This window comes from Astyanax mexicanus, chromosome 13 (genome assembly GCF_023375975.1).
Source record: "Astyanax mexicanus isolate ESR-SI-001 chromosome 13, AstMex3_surface, whole genome shotgun sequence".
Taxonomy (NCBI): Eukaryota; Metazoa; Chordata; class Actinopteri; order Characiformes; family Acestrorhamphidae; genus Astyanax; species Astyanax mexicanus.
The window spans coordinates 38,488,215-38,510,636 of NC_064420.1; the positions used below are offsets into that span (position 1 = coordinate 38,488,215).

Sequence of the window (22,422 nt, forward strand, 5' to 3'; positions counted from 1 at the left end):
GGCAGGACTCTTATAATAAATGCTCTGCAGAATTAGCATAGAACATTGATTGATTACCTGTCAGACGTACAAGAAACGCCAACCACACACTCACTGTGATTTATCTGGGCAATTACCTGCTCGATTCACACATGGGCTAACTCAGACATTGCAGTAAAGTACTGGCATGATAAAGTCTGGGTAAAGTCTGGTTTAAGCGATTCAGACATTTGCGTTCCTCCAATTAATGTACCCAAATGTTCCCAAGTGTTCCCACGCCTGCTTGTGATAAAGGGGCTTTACTTGGTGAGTAGGCTAAGGGAAACATCTACATCATACCCATTAAACCCTTTACCATAGTGGAATACCTTTAAATGCTTAACTACTTGGGTAAGATGTCCAGGGTTACAAACCTAAGCACTATAAGCATTCAATGTCACATATGTATTTTGCTCTTTTAACTGCTGTTTATACTTAAGGTCCTATAACCCCAAAAAGAATGTAGCACAAAGCAGCTAAGTGAAGGTGGCACTTACGTATAGACTTCTCCTTCGAAGCTCCCTGTGATGTCCGTCTCTGTAAACGAAACTGATCCGGGATCTGAAGATCTGAGGGCGAGTCAGGCTGCTGAGGGTCCATAAACATGGGGGACAAAGGAAGGAACAAGTCTCTGGGGTTGACACCCCAAGTCTGGGACAAGAGTTTCTCAGAGTCTGTCTTAAGCAGGTCCACGCAAGGTTCTCCGTCATTATTCTGAGCATCCTCTATCTCTTGGTGGCTTTCTCGGTTCAGATTTTTGTGGTTCAGGTCTGTGTCTGCAACCGTGCCTCCATTCTGGCAACAGTCTATCGAGGACTCGTTTTGAGGAGGACCTGGGAGACAGGGCGAGGAACTGCGCCTCCCCAGCGAAGACGAGGAGCGAAAGCCATTAGTACTGGGCTCCTGGAGGTCAATGAAGGCTAGTGTCTCCTGCTGGCACACGGCAATGTGCTGGCGCAGAAGAGGCCCGCTCTCCCGGGAGTTGCTCAGAGCAACCTGGGCCTCAGGCGAGCCAGGGATCCACATGGCAGAGCTCTCCCCTCGGCAACGGAAAGCGTGGAGGTGAGGCTGGAAGTCAGGGAGAGGGGACAATCCATAGCCAGGGAGCATGGCTTAGGCAGCACATATGAGCTGAGGAAAATAGAAAATAGAGAGAGGATAGAGAAAGTCAAAGCTTAGTGTCTCTTATGCAAATTCCAAGGCTGCAATGAAGACCTCTATGTCTTCAAGGTCTTCAAATCTGGACTTTGAATCTTGTTTCTTGTCCTTTCTTTTTGTAATCCTTGATACTGTAGGTGAGACTACATGGCCAATTAATACCATCAACTGCTCCAAAAGATCTGGGATTGGAAACTGGATTCAAGGTCCAGACTTGAAGATCTCTGCCTTATGTTTGGTTGCAAGATCATGAATACACTGTAAAAACCTTTCATGAGATCAATAAATATAATACAAATTAATTCTGTAACATTAACAAGGTCTTTTTTTAATTAAAATCACTGTTACCTAATTCTCAGCAGTAAAACATACTTAGTTCACCTCATATTTTGAGTAAATATTAGGTAAATTTTACTTTTCTTACATTTCTTAGTGCATTATACAAAACGTACATCTTTCTATTTGCTACTGGCATCATTTATTAAATATTAAACATAAAGGGTTTGGCCTCCCACACCTTACCATCAGTTTGTAGTCTTGCCCACCCAGACTAATTGGGTATTAAGTTAATTGTTACATAATGGTTGACTGCCTGGCCACAGTGTTGTAGGCCATAAGAACAAATTATAAGTATGTTTTTACTAAAGAACCAATACATATAGTCTATTTTCCTGTATTTATAATGTATTATCAGTGCATTTATGATGCATTATATAGCATACATAATACCTTATAATGACTAATGACTGTCATAAACTTGTATAATAACTTAAGTACTTAAAGCACCATACAGTGCATAACCATTACAAAGTACAAGTGTGCGTCTTTATAAAGACAGGTATCTGAATGCATTTTATTAATACAGTAGGTACAATGTTCCTATTAACAAATATCATAAGTCACATATTTGGGCTCTGAGTGGTCCAGCGGTCTAAAGTGCTGCCACTATAATCCAGAGATCGCTTGTTCGAATCCTGGTCATGCAGCTTGCCATCAGCTGCCGGAGCCCTCAGAGAGCACAGTTGGCCTTGCTTACTCTCTGGGTGGATAGATGGCCCTCTTTCTCCACATCACTCCTAGGGTGATATTGATCAGCAAAAGGCATCTGTGAGCTGATGTATCGCAACTGAGTTACTGCGCTTTCCTCCGAGCATGCTGTGATACTATTTAGCAATGTTGTGGCACCACTAGTGATGGGGGATATTCAGCTAAGTAGCAGATGAATAGGAGGGACTAGCCAAATTGGTAGAAAAATGAAAGAACATTAGAAATAAATAAAAAAATAAGTTACATGTGGTATGTTACTGTTAGCACACATGTACAAACGTTATACATGGTTAAGAAAATAATAAATAATATATTATAATGAATTTTGAATAAATGATTTATAGGAAATGTTTTTTTCTAACAAAATATGATGTAAATGTACAATATTGACCATCAGCATGCTCTCCCATACATAACTCAGCCAATTAAGAGTAAGAGTGAACTCTATGCACCTTCCCAACCATGCATAAGGACACAGTGGAGCAAAGTACCTCCAGACCCCAGGTGCTAAACACAGGGCTAGGGTTTCATGGACCACACACCAAGGTGCTCTTTGACTGGAAACAATAGTGAACCCTTTTTTGGTATAAATTCATTCAACTACTTTAAGTTACATCCATTGCTGGTACATATGTACAAATGCACAAGCGTTCACAGCTTGTATAGTTCCTGCATATAAGTATTTTAGATTAGAGTAGATTACAAACATAAACCTACAGGCTGAACTATAAATCCCAGTATAGAGCTGTGGAGCAGTGGAACTATGATGAGTTATGGAGTTGGGGATAATAAATGAAGATCCAAACCTCATTATAGCTCTTGTCAGTAAATGCAATCAAATCCTTAAATCAATACATTGAAATCTAGAATAGAGCCTTTTCTGGACAGTAGGGACAGTTACTCTCTAACAAAAGCAATAGGTTATAAACTCTGTTCAAAAAATATCCTTGATTTAAGAAGGAATAAAAAATTAGCAGGTGTCCCAATACTTCTGTGTATAGTGTACAGTATAAACAATAGAACCTTTTTTTCCATTTAAAAGCTTCCACAAATGATAGAGTACAACCATCCATCTTCAATATATCAATCAAATAAGAATCATTCAAGCATCAAAACATTTCTGCAAGTTGATTTCTATACACTAAGTAATACTACCCCAATCAAGCATATAATATAATGACTAGCTTCTTGTTTATATTATCATTTTTAACACTGATCATATAGGAGGGGCACTTTGTAGTTCTCTTATTACAGACTGTAGTCCTTTTGTTTCTATGCATAATTCATCATCCTTCTTTTATCCTGTTTTTCAGTGGCCAAGGCCCCACAGGACCACCACAGAGCAGCTGTTATCTGGATGGTGGGTCATTCTAAGCACTCCAGTGATACTGACATGAAGGTGCAGCAGTGCTGCTGGAGTTTTAAACATCTCACTACTGCTGGACTGAAAATAGTCTACCACTGATGAAGAACTCACAGATGACCAACACAAACTGTGCAGCAATAGATAGATAAGAGTGTTTAATAGAGTGAACAGTGAGTGAACACAGTGTTTAAACACTCCAGCAGACATTTACCTCAAGTCAAACCAGGATTGCATGAAGAATCTGCAATGTGTCTGATGTATGGAAGCATTTGGCTAAGACTCGTCACAGACAATGCAGAAATGGGACAAATGTAGTTTATATTTAACATCTGGAGAGTCAGAAAAAGCAGTATGGGCCGATTTCTATGCTATACTATACTCAGCAACCGGGCTAATGGCACATGCAGCGCTCGGCCTAAATGTGAGCTGACAAATTGGACCAGAATCACTTTTAGATTTAAACTAGTGTCAAACCAATGCAACGTAGGTTGGTCATGTGGAATTCAGTTTGGAAATGGCTCATATGATTCTGTAAATTGAATAATTACAGAAACTGTTTACTATCAAATTGTTAATTTTTTTGTCAAAAATTAAAAGTAATATTTTGTATGAATGTCTTTGGAGTATTTTATTTTCTTAAACATTGTTAATTATGTTAGTGTAGATTGGGAGATTGGTTCTTAATAAACATTGTTCTTAAATAACAGGTCTATGCTTCGACAATGTTGCAATGTTAATGGACATCATTCTGAACGGATTTCGCTCGTTAATAAACAGCCCGATAATAATTTTAAAAAAGCTCAGTTTTAACGCTCTACTTACTTTAAAAATGTCATGTTTAATTCATGCTCGGGCTCTAAAGGACAGTGTATCGGGGCAGGGCGAGTCGGGCTGGATTTTTTGGGCCCAATCTTAGCTCTAACAAATAATAGCTGCACTGTCCTGACCACGGAAGAACGGGGATAGTAAAGTATGCAGAGAAACAGATACAGGACTAGAGTCTGTAATTATAGTACTATAAAGTGCTCTTATATGATCTGTGAAGCTGAACAAATGGATAATAAAGTGTACACTATAGATATATACTGCATATATACTACACACTTAAACAATCCCTGTACACTGAAGCCTAGCAAAGCCAGTCTCATCAATGCGTCAGCTCCCCACACTTCCTAGTGTTTCTTGGTTAAATCCGTCAGCTGCTCTTCATCCCCCCACCCCCATGCCTGGCTGGGTTATGTCGGAGCTTCTGTGCCGTCTTCCTGCTTTAATTAAAGAGTGCGGCTCGTCAGCTCCTGCCTCTGTACTTATCCCACCCCTCTGCAGCTGCCACATTCGCCCCAGACACCACTAATGCTGCATGACCACTGCAGCACCAGCTCGCTCGCAGCCAGAAAACATCCCACCATTACACAGTCTCACAACCTCACAACCTCACAGCTCCATAACTCAACTCAACCCGTCAAACCTCACACATCAAAATGAAGGCCATGCCAAAATCATCTCGTTTTCACTTACTCACCCCATTTGCCCCTTGCCCTCACCTATGTCCTACCCCTGAAACACACCCTTCTATTTGGACAAACAAACTGGGTCAATGGAGCATCAGGGTCGATTAGTGTCCTACGTCCTTGCCTCAGGGAGAGGTAGGCCACAGATAACCTTGGTCACGACATCTCCTGGCTTTTTAAGTAGCTATGCTTCAGGACACTGTTAGTGCCACTGACCCAAATCTGATTTACTACTGACCCACAAAACACGCTGTGATGTTCTTCAAACCTGGAGATGGAAAATGTGTCTCCGGGTTGATCAAACTGATTCAGAAATATCTTGTTTGGCCTTGACTCGAGGCTGATTTGCCAGGTTTTAGGCACCCTAAAGAAAACTTCTCATTCCTACATGAAGAAATAGAGCAGATTAGAGCAGTTTTTACTTCAAGCTTAATTTCAAAAAGCAATTCAACACTGTTATAAGAAGTATTATTACGCTTCTTACAACATAAGAGTATAGCAAAGCCTGGAAGCATCTCGTATTGCAGCTGTCTCACTTGCAGCTGGTCCAAAATTAGGCCACTAGGCTCTGGACTGGTACCAAGAAACGGGAAAGCATTACATCTATAATGGTGTTATTGCACTGGCTACTGGTGAAATAAATATAGAGCTGAATTTAAAGTGCTAAATCTCAAATTTTACCCCATTTTCATTCAGCTTAGCCAATTACTAAATCCCTATTCATATGAACTTTATTTATATAAACTCTATTCTTTGTTGGTTCTGTTGTACAAAGATTTAAATTAAATTCTACCAGGAGACTCAAATGCTACGTCACATTTGACCACAACTGTCTTTAAAACACCTTTGCTATTGCTTTGCTGCTTTCAGATGCTGACATTCTGACATTTGTCTCCATTCCTCCCCCTGCCACCTGGTTGGTCTAATCTGGTAGCCAGGGGCTAGGACCACCCCTGTCTTCTACATACAGCAGGATCTGTGGTCCAGGTCCAGGTGCTACAAGACCTTTACATTTACCTCAGATATTTACCTAAAATAAAACACAGACAGCATGAAGAATCGGCAATGTGTCTAATGTATGACAGAATTGGGATGAATGTAGTTTATTTTCAGCATCTAAGGAGTCTGGAAAAGCAGTACAGGCAGAATCCTATACTATACTCAGCAACCGGGGTGATGGCTCATGCAGCACTCGAATGACCCATGTGATTCTGTAAATACATTTATTTCCTATTAAATTGTTAATCTTTTGTCTGAAATGAAAAGTAATATTTGTATGATTGTCTTTGGAGTCTTCTGGTAGAACTAACAGTACAAAACACAGACCACATGAGTATCTCCAACAATTAAACAGCCAACCCAAGCACTATAACACACACACACACACACACACACACACACACACATACACATACACACAATATACTCACACAAAACACACATACACACACAGAGCACACACATACACTACACAAATGGTTACATGTTCCCTCCTCCAAACAAAGGATCCCTTTATCCTCACAGATGGAGAAGGCTGCTAGGTGCACAGGAGATTTGAGAGGGTGTGGGAACGGATTGGGATTCTTCACACACACACACACACACACACACAATGAAATTAAAGTGCAATTCAAAATGAGCCGAGATTCTGATCTGTAGTCTAAACCATTATTAAAGTCCGAAGCCTACACTCAACTACAGAGACCAGCGCAGTGCAATAGGTACAGATATGGTTTAAAGCTATGATACTGTAGATCATGTTTATTATCCCTGAGCAAACACTTCACTGTAATATGATGTTTTTCTAAAGCCTATTTTCCCATTCTCCTGTTACTGAACGTGATGCACCTCTTTGATTTCAGCATTCTGTCAAACCAGGTACGCTGTAAGAGATCCGCACCAAAATCTCCACCCATTCTCATATTACCTTTTAATGTCCGTGACCATCCCCCCAAAACATGAATTCCATTACATACAGCATTACAGCCCATTAGCTTGCCCCCGTTCCATACAATCAGTTTCATTTCTCATGTCGTTTACAGTTTTCAGTGTAAACCAACATATAATTTGCCTCTCTCTGAAGGTGTTATTTGCGTTGTTTCGTACTTTGGCGCTTCTATTTTCCCTGTAATTTCACTAGGCTCCTTTAAGTCAGTGTGTCTGCATGGTAAATGAATAGAGAGCTGGCAGGGCTTTTATGGCAGCCATGATTAAAGAAGAGGATTCTTCTCTCTGACACGATGCGAGAGCACAATTTTGACAGTTAAGACAAGTAATGATGAGATGTTTCTATGCAATTTTCAGGAAAACAATGAGCATTTACTGCTGTGTTAGAGATTACCTGAAACAGTATATGAGAGAATGTATATGCAGGAATGTGATTTACAGTATGTATACTCTGTTATTGTTATTATATGCCTTTAACATCATATTAAACATGGCAAGTCTATAAGACAGTTATTTTATGGATTTTTAACGCTTTATCATTTATTAAATACTAAATAGGAGATTCCTATTCTATAACAAAAAAAAGATCCTACCATTAATTCCAATAATACCAATAATTATCCTCAAAATTTCAAACAAACTAATTCAATTAGAAGTTTAACACACCTCACTGCTTTCCATGTGTTTCAGAGTGTGGGTCACATGATCACATGTTTAATTAGAAATGTTTACAGATAGATTTTATGAAGTTTAACAGAGTTACAGAGTTGACCAGAACACTGGGACTTAAATGAAATTACATAGTCTATCGAAAATAGCCATTTTTTGTAGTTTATTTAACTAAACTAAAATAGACTTTTGTAAAATTCAAGTTCAATGTATGAATCAGGAGGTTTAGACAGTTAAATGCACCCAAAGATGTGCAAAAGCAAATTTAAATATTGCCCACTCCCTGTTATTGCCCACTTCTATGTCATTTATTTTACATTTATCCTGCCCACCTTCCCATGTTAAACTAATCCCACACAAATAGGGCTAAGACTGCTATTTTACTGTCAGGGACAATAAATGCACATTGTGATGAGCAACTGAATGAACAATATTATTGTTCAGAAACTACAAAAGACTCGTAGACCTTTACATCCAGGACTTTAATCCTTGGGAAAAACTCCAAACTTCCTGCTTTCTGTTCTGCTCCATTTCTGGGATTTTCCCTCATCGGGAGGGCGTGTTTGAGTAAGACAGTCTAGCAGTGTGGTGACACAGGCTTCTGTGTGTCTGTTATATTGCACAGTGTCAGACTGACATGCCCGCTCTAATTGACCTGTGACGAAAAACCAGGGCTGGAGTGACCATCAGACTGATGGCTATCGGCTCTTCTTTTTTTTTTTTTTTTCAGAGAACTGGTGGTGATACTGTATTATCTTCAATAAATGAGTATCAATATATTCCAGGCTTGGAATGTTTCATGGGGCTTCATGAAGCTCGACAACCCAAAAAAAAAAAGCCTTAAAATCCTTTCTCGGCACAAGTTAATGCCAAACGTTTGATGTTGGAAGCCTTCAAACTTATGAGCAGCTTAAACTTAACTCAGGGCATCTCTGTCGTTGGTTGTCCTAACGTGTCTAATGTATCGTTAATTATAGGTAATGGATCTAGTGAAGGTGGCGGAATTCCAACCGTGCAACCGCCCTTATCTATAATAGAGGCAGAGGAATTGATTTTAATCGTGGCAGGTAAGGATTTAACCTGAGGCAGGGTTAGCAGGAGCAGCTGGGAGTAAAGCTCTCCGTGTTTACGTTTTGAGGGGGTCATAATCTCCTACAGCGCCCCAGGCCTTCCTCCTTTTACTCAAGCATGACAGTCAGAGAATTCCCAGCTTAAAGCCTTCCCCTCTCATAACCCCTCAACATTAGGATGAAGGTTAGGCAAGTAAAAAAGATATTTCACGAAAAATTACAGACCATTCTTTTCTGAACTGACCTCAGTTCTGGTTCTTCCACTGGGTCAGTTTAACATGTAAACACTAACACATCTGCTCCAGCTTACTTCCTTTTAAAATGGCGTGAACCTTTCCTGTCCCAGGCACTCCCAGTTAAACAGACTGGAGCTGTGTACACAGTCTAGCGCAGTTTGGAAACAAAACACTCTTGATAAGTGGCACATAAACAGCTGGGTGAGAGTGAAACTGATTTCAAACAGGAAGGAGTTCTGAAAATCACTACTTCGGAAATAGTAGGCTGCTTCTGCCGCTACTGGAACATTGTCATTACTGACAGTTCCCTTTAATATGAGTTTTAGCAAAGCATCTATAAACAGAATTACTGAGATAACAATACATTACTTTTACTATCTAAACCTAATATTTGCTGTACAGAGGGAAGGTCTGATAACAAACAAAACTAGCAAAGCTAATGTCATGAAAATTAGCTTGCTTTATTCAAATTGGCTAAGCATTTATGAGCTAGCTAAGCATTGAATATTAGCCTACATTAGCTAAATCTATTAGCTAAGTATTTAATGTTACCTTACATTAGCTTTGCTTCAAATATTAGCTTACATTAGCTAATTCTGTTAGCTTAGCCTTGAATGTTACCCTACATAAGCATAGCCTCGAATATTAGCTTACATTTGCTTAATCTCTTAGCCAAGTCTTGAATGTTAGCCTACATTAGCTTAATCTCAAATATTAGCATTTCATGTTTTTAGCTAAATCTGTTATCTTAGCATTGATTGTAGCCTACATTAGCTCAGCCTCAAATATGAGTTCAATCTGTTAGCTTAACCTTGATTGTAAGCTTACATTAACTTAGCCTTAAATATTAGCCTACATTAGCTAAATCTATTAGCTAAGCCTTGATTGTAGCCTACATTAGCTTAGCCTTAAATATTAGCCTATATTAGCTAAATATGTTAGCTTAGCCTTGAATATGAACCTATATTAGCTAGATCTGTAAGCTTAACCTTCAATATTAGCCTGTATTAGCTAAATGTGTTAGCTTAGCATTGAATATTAGCCTACATAAGCACAGCCCCCAATATTAGCCTACATTAGCTAATTCTCTTGGTTTAGCCTTGAATGTTAGTATATATTAGCTTAGCCTTAAACATTAGCTTATTATTTATCAAAGAGAGTTTGTGAATTGTTAATGTATAATAACAACAACAACAAAAAAAACAATAAAAGGACACATTAGCTAAAGCTGATTAGACAGCCAGCTAACTGTCTGCTTTAGTGTACCATGGTTACTAAAAACTTAAGCAGATCAAATAATGTCATAGCTTAAAAAACAAAGTTTTAGTTACTACTTATTTGTAATTAAAATGATATAAATTTGCACTTAATTCATATTAAGTATACTAGTCGTATGTTATTTTCACCACTATTTAATATTATTTAAGTATTTAATTTATTAAAATGATATTAAATAGTGGCGAAAATAACATACGACTAGTATACCTAATATGAATTAAGTGCAAATTTACATTATTTTAACTACAAATAAGTAGTAATTAAGTACAAATTATTGGTTCCAAAATAACATAACTTAAGTATACTTCTTTTTCACAAGAGAATGCCTTTAAAAGAGGAATTTCTATTCTATAGAAATAAAACCACTGGATATCCAGGTTTTCCAGTATGTGTCATTTTAACAATGGAACCTCAAATACCAGCATATCTAACTACACTAATATACTAACAACTCATTGGATCACATTCACTATTTTACATTAACATTGAGTTTAATGGACTCTTCAACATTTCCTTCAACTTTACAGAAGAAGGAAAAATATATTCTTAACTTCACTGAAAGTCAATATAATGAAGCTCATAAAATAGTATAATGAAAAAAGATATATTTTTGTGCATTAGATGAACAACTCTTGGTTCTTGTCACCACTATTGCTAAAAAGAGCCACTAGTTTTTCTACAATCTAAATTTCCACACCAAATCTCTATGAAAGTTTCAAACATTAAATTATGGAGAAATGCTACCGGAATTTTCACATAATTATACCAGTTTAAGTACAATTACAGGAAACAAAATACAATAAAGGCTGGTAAGGAATATACTTCATTAATTCATTTGGACGAGTGATTTATTATTGTGCAGCTGTGAACATGCTGTTTGATCCACTTGACCTCTATGATATTAGCGTTAGAGAAGGATCTCAGAGGTGGTGTGAAGTGTGAGCTGGACACCTGCAGAACAGAACACTCAGCCTCTGCTCACACAGACAGCGGGCATACTGCCTTCTCTCAGATCATCTCTTCATCCAAACGAGGCTACACAGACGAACGGCGCTTCCGACTTTGCCAAAGTGTTCTGGAGATTTAGAATTCAAGAGATTCAGTTCTCAGAAGTGGATCCACTGAAAATCCACTCACCTCAACTTCACAGACATTAAATAAAGCTAAGCTTTCTGTTTTTAACATTTCTCGTTCAAAGCAGACCACATATCCACTAATGGCACTATTGGCATTCTCTTACTACGCGTACGAGACCTCACAGCCTCTCACTGTCGCTCAGTCAATTCACGCAGCACAATCACATCTTTGATTCCAACGTGAAGAGTTGTGCCACAGTGAGACGATGACCTACTTTTGACGATCTGCTGATGTGTCTGCTGTTTTCATTCACACTCAGCTTCCTGTTTTCAATCGAGTTCGAACTGCTCTGCTGGTGAACTGATCCAGAATCCCCCCACCCCACCCCACCACCACCGTCAGCGTTTATTATCCGGACAGGTAAGGACAAGCCACACGGGGCTATTTGTTTTGAAATGTGATCAGCTTGCTGATAACACCTTGAGATTGACCATCCCACAGGCTGTTCTTAGTGTTTGGCCTCGTCAGGGGAAAAACAGAAGCTTATCTGGGAATCAGTAAAAGATAATGACCTTAGAATACCAGTGTGTACCGTACATTAAACGCACAACAATTAACAAACATTTTATTTTTTGCTTTATGACATTTGTTGTAGTTGAAAACAAATCCCAAACTCTTTCTAAACCCTTTAACATACTCCCTAACCTTAAAAAACGATTCTGTATTTTGTTTGTTTGGTGTGGAGTAATAACAAACACAATCAGACTTTTTCTTTATATGCTCTGGAAAAAATAATCAAGAGGAGGATGGACTGAACTGCTTACATTTTGCACCAGGAGGGGCAAAAGCAGTGTGTAAGACTGGTGGAGGAGAACATGCCAAGATGCATAAAAACTGTGATTAAAAAACAGGGTTATTCCACCAAATATTGATTTCTGAACTCTTAAAACATGTACAGTATATTTATAAACTTACATAATTATATTAAATTCCTCTGAAACACACTAAAAGTAATATGGTTATCTTTGTAAATTCCGCCATAACAATTTGCATGTCTGTAGTGATGAGAAAGATGAGGAACAGGCTTGTGTTTAGTGTTTTGCCTAACATGTCTCTCCACAGATAAGTATGTGATTAACATTAAACAATCCTCTCAACATGTATGCTCTTAAATTTCATTAAAGGTTTAAACAAAGCTACAGTTCTTTTTTAAAATTTTAGTTCTATTTATTCCCCACGTTTTCTTTTCTATTGTTTTACTTTATTTTCCACCCAAAGTAAAGAACTACCCAATAGTAAAGCTCCGCAGCTCCTTTCCTGTTGAACAGGTTCAACTTATCAGGAGTGATGTGTGTGTATAGAGGAATGTTAAATTCTCAAATGTATCAAAAAGCAAAATATCCAGAAAATGCCATATTTATGTTTATTTTACATAGAGGATTTGTTTACTTAAAAATTCAACTAAATAAACCAAATCATTTAAAAAAGAGGTCTTGAGACTGGGAAACCACATATATTGCATGTGGTGACACCAAATCCCTTTATAGTCAAATAAGTACAAGTGATAAACCTGTTAAGGATTATCTATTAGCAAAGACAGACTATATTTCAAGCTCAGATTATTTTCAACTAATTTGATATAGTACGTTATAAATACTCCTTTGAATGGAAATCTTATGAATGGAAATAGTCTAAGACTATGCTTGTTCAAACAGAGATGAGTGTGGTATTAATATGAAATGAATACATTAAATAACAAATAAATCCGTGGATCTTTAACATTGATGCATGTGTTCTGGTATTATTTTATTCTATTGTGTCTATTTTTTTGTTGTCTTTTCCAAAATTTGACACAGACTGGTGTGTGGCCGTACAGTGCAGACTATGCTGAGGCAGCGCTGTGTCCTGTGTGCAGAGTCAGTCCTGAGGAAAGTGGCTGGGAGAGGTTTGCACGGTATCGTATTAGATGTGATGGGACTTGGCCAAATGAGCAGCAGAAACAGCCTGCAGGCTGCGCAACTAGACAGGTGTGGGCCTTTTACACATACCTCCTGGGCTTGGCTTTATCAGGATCTCTTTTCACACACAAACACACACACACACACACACACACTCTCTTTCTTAAACACACACACACACATATACGAAGACAAATGAAGAAAACAACATAAAGTCAGTCAAACACTGGTAAGAATTGGGATAGTAAGGTAAAGCAGAAAAAGTGATCTGCTTTTTACCTAATTTGTGTGTGTGTGTGTGTGTGTGTGTGTGTGTACTTGTGTTTGTGTGTCTGCATTGATAGCTAAATCACTTGCAGCACTGGAGCAAGAGATTGGCTGCATGTGGTTAACCGGCAGCTCCAGACTTATTACTCACGCTTATTATTGAATAATTGACTTGATTTTATTGAAGCTGAAAGTGCGGATAGACATGCGTAATCAAGGATCAGACAATTACGAATTGTGGTTAATACGTAAATAAACTAATACTGCTCAGGGTGTCTTGACATTTGGTACACTCACTATGCACTTTATTAGGAATGCTATAGACATACAGTATATTAATACTGGAAAAGGTGCTCTGTTGTACCTGTGCTCTAAAACAGCCTTAGTTTGTCTGGTTAGCTCTGTCACAATAACTGTTTTATAACTATTTTTCGATCATATACTGTCCCAAAATGCTTGTGTTAAATTATATTACTGCCACTGAACTTTTAATGATTAGGAATATTCAGACATTTGAATTTAAATATTATGTTTAAAGCTGATGTCCGTAAGTTTTGAGATTTAGGGTCCTCTCTGGTGAGAATGGCTAATTGCACCGAGCATGTGGAAGAATAATTTTAAACAAGGCGGTGTGATGCGGTCTCCTTTCAGAGCGGATGAATCTGATTCTAGGTTATGTTCAGTCAGAAACTTCACTCTTTTGTTTCGTTGTTTTTACTATGAGTAAATGAGCTACTGATTTGCAATTGAACGGAGCATGTGGGAGAGTATTTTTAATGCAGGTTAGTGTAAATAAATGTAATGTCTTTGTATATATTGTTTATATTTTTAAATGCAGAGAGCGGTTGCACCAAACAAACCTACCAGACCACTCTGTTTTTAGAATAAATATATCAAAACATTGCAGGGATAGCCATGCTAGAATTAGTATCATTGATTACAATACTACTGCTTTCAATTTAAAATCCTTAGAGACTGCTGCTTTAAAGAAACTCCATAAACAAAATTGATAATATTGTGGTCAACAACAATTACTGAGATCACTAACATAATTATTGTGACATGTCTTTCATGCTACCCCTTCCCCATTCTTGCTCATCACTACAGTCTGTTCTATTGGGCTTTTTACATCCGTTGACTGGGAAGACCACTGAAGAACACTGGGCTTTTTATTGTCATGACTGCATTATCATACTGGAAGAAGCCTTTAAAAAATGGGTTAAGTCCATGAAAGAAGCCGCATTCAGTAAAAAGGCTGTGGCATTCAATGCAGTGATTGACTGGAATCAACAGGCTCAAAGTGTGCAGACAAAACATCCCCCACACCACCAAACCAGTTCCACCAGCCTGGACTGATAATATAAGGCCATGTGGATCCATGGATCTATGCTCATGGTGCAAAATTCTGACTCTATCATCTCTGTAACTTAAAAAAAAAAAGATTTATCAGTGCAGGCTATGTTTTGGTGAAACTGTGTCCACTGCAGCCTCAGCTTTCTGTTATTGGCTGACAGAAGTGAAATCTGAGGGGGTGTTTTGCTGTTGTAGCTCATATTATGCATTCGGAGATGCTTTCTTCTCAGAACTGTTTCAGTTACAGTAGCTTTTTTGTCAGCTCTAACAATCTTGACCTTTTTCTATGTAACCCTTTTAATTATAGTTGTATAGCTTTACTTTAAAGTCCTTTATATGCAAAGAGAAAGTAAGTTCACTTCCACGAGAAGCCCCCTGAAAGCCCAGACTGCCAACACAAAACCCCCTGACACATGCAGACAATCTCTGCATTCCCCAAATAACTCAGCTCTTGTCATTCCACTCAAATTGCTCAGTAAAAGCTGCAGCGAGAGACAAACACAGAGGCTTGTGTGCCTGAGCTCACGCAACAAGAACAGGCCCCGTTTGTGTGGCTGCATCCTTGCCACTGGAGCCACAGCGACTCCCCCCAGGTGAGGCTTTGGTAGGTCAAACCCCCTCCCTCACCCACCGCCCTCTCACTCCGGGCCTCTACATCTCTTCCTTCAGCATCTACTCATTCTGCAGGTGAGCACCACACTGGAAGCTTTTAACAATAAGCCAGGCAAACCCAGTTGAGTGAAATGGTATTAGCAGCAGGCTTGGGGCCCCCCGCCCCAGGGGGACCCCTCTGTAGCCCCTATGACCCCAGAATAGTGGCACGCCAGTGATAGGAGGGGTGCATGTAGCGTGGGGGGCGGAGGTTGCTAAGGTGTGGCGGCTATAGCGTCGGCTATAGCTGAATCTGCAGCACCAAGTACATGTAGGTGCAGATCCTGGGCCGCTTCCTCCGACTGACAGGTGATGGGGCAGGTGCTCTAAGCCGAGCGAGAGAGGGAGGGAGGGGAGGAGGAGGGGGAGTGGGTGGGGAGTGAGTGCATTGGGATAAATTAAACTGTAAATCAGAGAGGACTCTCCGTACAGACATGATGCATTAAAGGACAGTTCACCGAAAAATCTAATTTGCACAATTTTCCATTTATCCCAAACAGAGCTGATCAGTCAAGACATGTTCAGTGTCTGACTTTAGCTTCTTAAGTTATGCAGCGAAGCCACCAGGCTAATGTAGCTAACAAGCAGTGGAAGTTAGTTTATATCCAGCTATTTTGCATCATACATAAGCATTGCTAAGTGCCTAAATCATCATAAAGTTTCCTTACAGCGAAATAGGCTGTCTAATATGGTGTCACTACGGCATTCCCGCTCCCCCAGCTTCTGATTGTTTGCATCTGCTCTGTCCTGTATATATACCCCTCTGTTTTCTCTGTCCCTGGTTGAGTATTGAATCTAGTTAGCTAGCTATTCTACATCATGTTTCCTTTGTCTTTGCCTTTGTTTTTTTGTTTAAAAAAGTTATCTGCCACTTAGCATCATACATTAGCAGTCCTACCTAGAGCACCAAGCAAATACCTAGAATTAAATAAACCAGTTCGTCCAGATAGAACCAAATAAAAGAAAAAAACAGTAGCAGTTGTAGCCATTTAATATTGCACTGGAGCTACAAGGTTAAAGTGGTTGGGCCTGTCACAATTTTACAGATTAGCAATCTTACCTAAGCACCGCAAAATTGTGTCAAACTTAAATAGCCTTGCTTCTAAAGTTTTTGAAATACTGAAATAAATACAGTCACACTGTTATTAAACAAAAAAACATAAAAAAGCTTAAATAGCTTTACGAGGCTAGGGAAGATTAGCTACAGTTGTATTTAGTTGTGTCAGTTTGCTTAGTAACTTCTGCTAAATATTAATGAAGAAAAAAACATGTTAATTTAGCCTGTTAGCTGGCTAGCCAAAAAAATCTTGTACAGGCTTGTATTGACCTGTAGTCAATATTATACTCAACTCATAAATCAATAAACTAAAGAATTTGATTAGATTACATTACTTTTTTACATGTGATAATGTGAAAAGAAAATGACTAAATAGGTAAAATAAGATTGGTCTCAATTTGTCTCATGCTAAATGTGAGCCTAGACCACCTCACACTGTCCTATTAACCACCTCACATTATGTAAAGGCGTTACATTAAACTAAAACAGGCTAATTTTGTGGCTTAACTTTACAGTTATCTAATAAAAATTGAAAAAAAAAATTACACAATTTTTAGCTAAGCACTATTAAATATATTTATAGAATCTAAGGGCTCCCAGTGGTCTGACACTATGCTCAGGCGATCGCCAGTTCGAATCCTTTTTATGCGGCAATTGTGCTACCCCAGAGGGAGCACAATTGGCCTTGCTCTTTCTGGGTGGGTAGATGGCACTCTCTCTCCACATTGCTTAGAAGGGTGATGTCCATCAGCACAAGGCGTCTGTGAGCTGATGTATCAGAACCAAGTCGCTGCGCTTTCCTCCGAGCGTGCTGTGATGCTACTCGGCAATGCTGCATCAGCAGCAGTTCGAAAAGAGCCAGTGGATGACTTCACATATCAGGAAACCACATAAGCAAGACTGTGGAGCAATGCTAATCCCTTTAAACCATACAGCTATAAATTAAACACACCTAACCAAGGTGTCTGAGTCGGAAGGTGTAAAGGCTCAGACGATGTTAAAGTGAGGGAGGTTTTCACACGTGTGCACAAGCTGCGCCTCACGTGTTCCCAACCCTATGCCACTACTGAACACTTAGCATCCAGTGTGCTGTTTTTTTGGAGGGAAGACACCTGTCCATTATGTAATGAGTTTTTTAAAAGGCAGACCTTAGCAGTGTGCCAGACAGACATATCAGAGGATGAATCTGCTTTGTAAGAGTCTGAGACTGCACTGAGTCATGCACACACACACACACACACACACACACACACACACACACACACACACACACATATACACACACACTCATTTTTACACAAAGCTGGCACTGCTGGGCATGACACGCAACAGCCGACACTTTATGATAGACATTCCTTCAGTCTAGCCGCCCCCACCGTCTCTCTATAACTTTCATATTTCTGCAGTTTGAACTACAGCAGAGTACCCACCCACACCCTGGAGGATTCGTCCATTATATCCAAACGTACCTTCAAGCATCGAAAGTTTACTTTCCCCTTCCTATACCACCAGTAAAGACACAATGAGATTAATGCCTATCTCCTATGACCTCTTTATACAGGGTTTTTTATATCTGTTTCCAGTCGTCTAATGACAGGGTGCTATGAAAGACTTGTTCATCACCCAATTCATCTGTTTTACATGGCGAATCTCGCCCGGGAGACTGAAAGAAACCTGATCTCGCCTCCATTCAACAGGGACGTGAGCTTTCGCTGTCAATACAGCCACTCTCTCCATTCAAAGAGCTCTCGTGGTGCCAGAGATATGACACAGCAGTTACACAGACAATGACGAGTTGCTCTAAGCAGAAGAACACTGTTGAATAAGTGATTTAAGATGTGTTAGCAATCTGAAACCCTGATGTTTACGAAACACCCTCTTTTCAACAAGGAACCAAAGGCACCAAAAACCAAAACCAGCTTGTTTTCCAGTCTACATTGATTTGGTTAATCAAAAAGCAAATGAAGTGTTTGGGGTCTTGAATTCACTTTGTCAGTCTTATAATGGAGCTATGAAGCTCTGAACACTAAACTGATTTTTTTTTGTCTAAAAAATGGTGAACAAAAATACTTTAGGTAGTTCTTTTGGAAGAATAAATGAAACAAATTTAATATTTTATCCCAAATCATGACTAATTCAATGACTAATGCCTCATATTGAGTCATACTGTGCTTTGTTGGCATGTCTGCTGGAATGTTAAAAAGTGTTCAGCGTTGAAAAAAGTTCACTCATCAAACAAATATTTGCAACATCAACAGGACAATGCTATCTCAGGAGCTTATCTTGAAGATGCATTGCTAGATGTATCCCTGATTGAAAATATGCAGCGTGCTATTAGACACACCATCAATACTGCAAGGAATACACCTACTGCAAGGAATCTGCAGGAACTGTGAGTGTGAATATTCAAGCTGCATGTAATGGATTATTGCAGGCAAGGTTAGGAACCTCTACAACTCCACACTACTTCTGTATGTGTAGCTCAATAATTAGGACTGAGAATTGCCCATTTTAGTCTAAATTTTTAGTTTTATACTTTTTTATCTTTGAAAAATTGAGACAGAAATATAATTTGGCTATTTAAATTATTCAATGGTGAAAAAAATGTCAAAATTAATGAAAGCTTAAAAAAATATTTAGTATTCCAAATTCAGACATATTTTGTTTGTTTTTTGTTTCTGTGACAATGACTTCCATTACATTTTAGCTAGATTAGCTTACCATGAAGAAGCAAAGATCAGACACCAAACATGTTTTCGACTACAAACGACTGCATCTTTTTAGACACTATGAGGTAGGGGTGTGACGAGATCTTGCGACATTAAACGTGACGATATTTCTCGTCAAGCTTAAACCTGTCTCGCGGGAAGAAAAAAAATAGTTTAGTGTAGACTTTTTAAGAGGGATCTGGCAACCCAGTAGCGATACAGCGGGTAGCTGAGGAGTGAGCTACTTTTCACTATAAAATAAATATAAATAATATAAATAATAGTGAGCAGAGAGCAGCTCTCAGCAGAATAGGAAAATTCACATATTTGCATAGAACAGAGGTCACTAATGGGCGGACCGCGGTCCGGGTCCAGATCCAAACGTTGTCCAATGCGGACCCAAACCTACTGAGAAGGATTTAATTGTATACAAGCTTGCGGCACAGTAAATCACAGACCAATCACGTGTGGGGTAAGATCACCAAACGCTCTCTTCAGTCAATTAGATCTGTGCAGACGCGGTAAGGAAAAAAATAAATAAATAAACACACCGCTCCTCTCGCGGGATCCAACCCGTGTTATCAGGGTCGCGGTCGTGAAAAAATGCTTTTATAAGAAATAGGGAGCCCGAAAATGGGCGGAAAAACGAGAACTGGACCATACTGAATTCTAATTAAATAACTTACTCCTGGCATAGAAGCTGCTTCTGCTACTTTTAAGTTGTATGTCTGGCTGCATTTTGGCTCCAGTGGAAACAATAAACGGTAACAGAGTGACCAACAAGACACAAACCATATATAAATACTGTAAGTAAATCCTACACACGACTGTTTCATAGGCAGTTGTACTAATCCCTTAGCTCTGTACTGTATTTAAAAAAAATCTGTCTCTGTTTGCACTTCAAGCAAAGTCTTAATAACTGGTTATTGTTATGAATAGTTAAATTACAAGAGATTTAGGAGAAAAAAACACAAACCCTTGGCTTAATATAACTGGTTGTGGTTTGCACTTACTGTTTGCTCTATATAAGACCTAAAAAAGTTTTATTTTTATTTTTTTATCTTATTTTTATTTCTATGTCCTATAAAATCAATGTGTGAGAGAAACCAGTCTGTTAATTGTGCGTTATAAGATTTTGTCAAATTAAACTCTAGTTTTATTTATTTTTCATTTTTGACATTTTCTTTAAAATTTTATTTTAAAATCTCGTCTCGTCTCGTTCTCGTGAACCCAATATCGTGTCTCGTCTCGTCTCGTGAGATTAGTGTCTCGTCACACCCCTACTATGAGGTGCACTTAAAATCCTTTAATTTTCCCAAAAATCGTAAGTGTGCCTTATAATCCAGTGTGCCTTATATATGAATTTTACCAGTCAGGTTGTAAAGAGCAGTAGAGCAACTCCACTGAATTTCAGCATTATATAAATAGGTTTCAATGAAGTTTCTCCAGCACCGAGACTGGAGCAGACTTAGCATTAGCCACTATTAGCGCTAAGCGCTAGCTCTTTCTCTCCATCCACAGGTGAGTATTATCGGCCTGTAGCCTGCTGCTAATGCTACTGCTGCTGCACCCAGCCTTAGTGGAAGTCTGGAAATCTATGCTTACTGTAAATAAATGGAAACAAGTGCTTTACTCACCCAAATAAACAGGTTTTAGGAGATAAATATGTGTAGATTACCTTCTAGTGCTTATTTGACTGTTTGAATGTTTTATGTTTTTTTTAGAATTACAGTTTTATTTAGTTAGCGTAGCTTTACTTTAGTTACCCCACCACCACCCAGCGGCGAGACCTGCTGAATTAGAAGGAAAACATGGCGATACCCATGTTCCTTATTAGTGTCACATAATGCACCTTATAATCCAGTGCGCCTTCTGTATGAAAATAGACCAGAAAATAGACCAGAAAATAGACGTTCATTAATAGTTCACCTTATAGTGTGAAAAATATGGTAAATTAATGGGTAAATGTTGCAAATATGATTTTTTTTTTTTTGGGTGAACCCTTCCTTTAAGCTATTTGCACTATGATTAGAGGAGTTTGAGTGATGTGTTTTTTTCCCATGCAATCACATTTGACTCATGGTATTTTAAATTCTGTTCAATTTTCCAAAGCAGCAAGAAGCTCTTAGGCCTAAAGCTTTTTATCAACCAGGTGCTAGGTCACCGAGAGGACATCACACTCCCTTACTTAACGCACACACACACACACACACACACACACACACACACACACACACACACACACACACACACACACACTCTTTTAAAACACACTGAGAAAACAGACAGAGTCCTATATAACCACAGAAGACACGCCTGCCACACACATCACCATTCAAATGCATTTTTCGGTTCTCTACACTATCTTTCTGCTGTAAAACAAATACACACAAACTTTGAGAAATCTACTACTACTGATCTCTGTGGTGACAGCACACTTAATCATCACTCATCAGAGAGACAGACAGCGCTTAATACTTACTACGAGCCTCGCTTTAAACTGCCATTTCAGTTGGACACTAATGAGAAATATAATTTGAAGCCCCAAGCTTCATAGTGTAGATAATACACCATGTAGTATTTTACAAAAACAACTGGACTTAACCAGCAGCTGCATCCACATTTCTGTTTTTTTTTTTTACTCAATTTGTGGTATTTTTTAATTTGCATACCTATTTTCCTTAGCTGTGTTTCACAAAACCACCTCAGGGCAAGTATTTAACCCCTTATGCTCCATGCCGTTTTTAAACCCTACTAAATTTTGTAAAGATGTTGTTCCAGAAACAGACACCCAGTGATTATGCAGTGTTTAAAAGGTTAAGTGCAGTTTAAAGGAAGTGAAAAGTAATACTCAAGAGTTCTCCAATGTAATCTCTGTTATCACAAGCAATCATTTCCCTGTACACAATGCACAATATTGAAAAAACACTGATATTGCAACAGCACAGAATTTTTAACCAGTTTTAACCAGAAGTCACCAGAAGGCCAAGATATATATGCATTTAATATAAAGTAAAATTACTGTAAAATTTCCTTCCAAAAAGCAAAATA

The 22,422-nt window shown here is 38.7% G+C and overlaps 1 protein-coding gene across 1 annotated transcript in view; it reads right to left on the reverse strand.

The window, feature by feature from the left end:
- The window catches only part of arhgef19 (Rho guanine nucleotide exchange factor (GEF) 19), a 39,672-nt gene that overhangs the window by 12,926 nt on the left and 4,324 nt on the right, over positions 1 to 22,422 (reverse strand). Inside the window, exon 2 of the mRNA XM_007246258.4 lies at positions 516 to 1,149. Within this exon, the coding sequence (XP_007246320.3) occupies positions 516 to 1,128 (613 nt within the window). The 5' untranslated portion in view covers positions 1,129 to 1,149. The remainder of the gene's footprint in view (positions 1 to 515; positions 1,150 to 22,422) is intronic.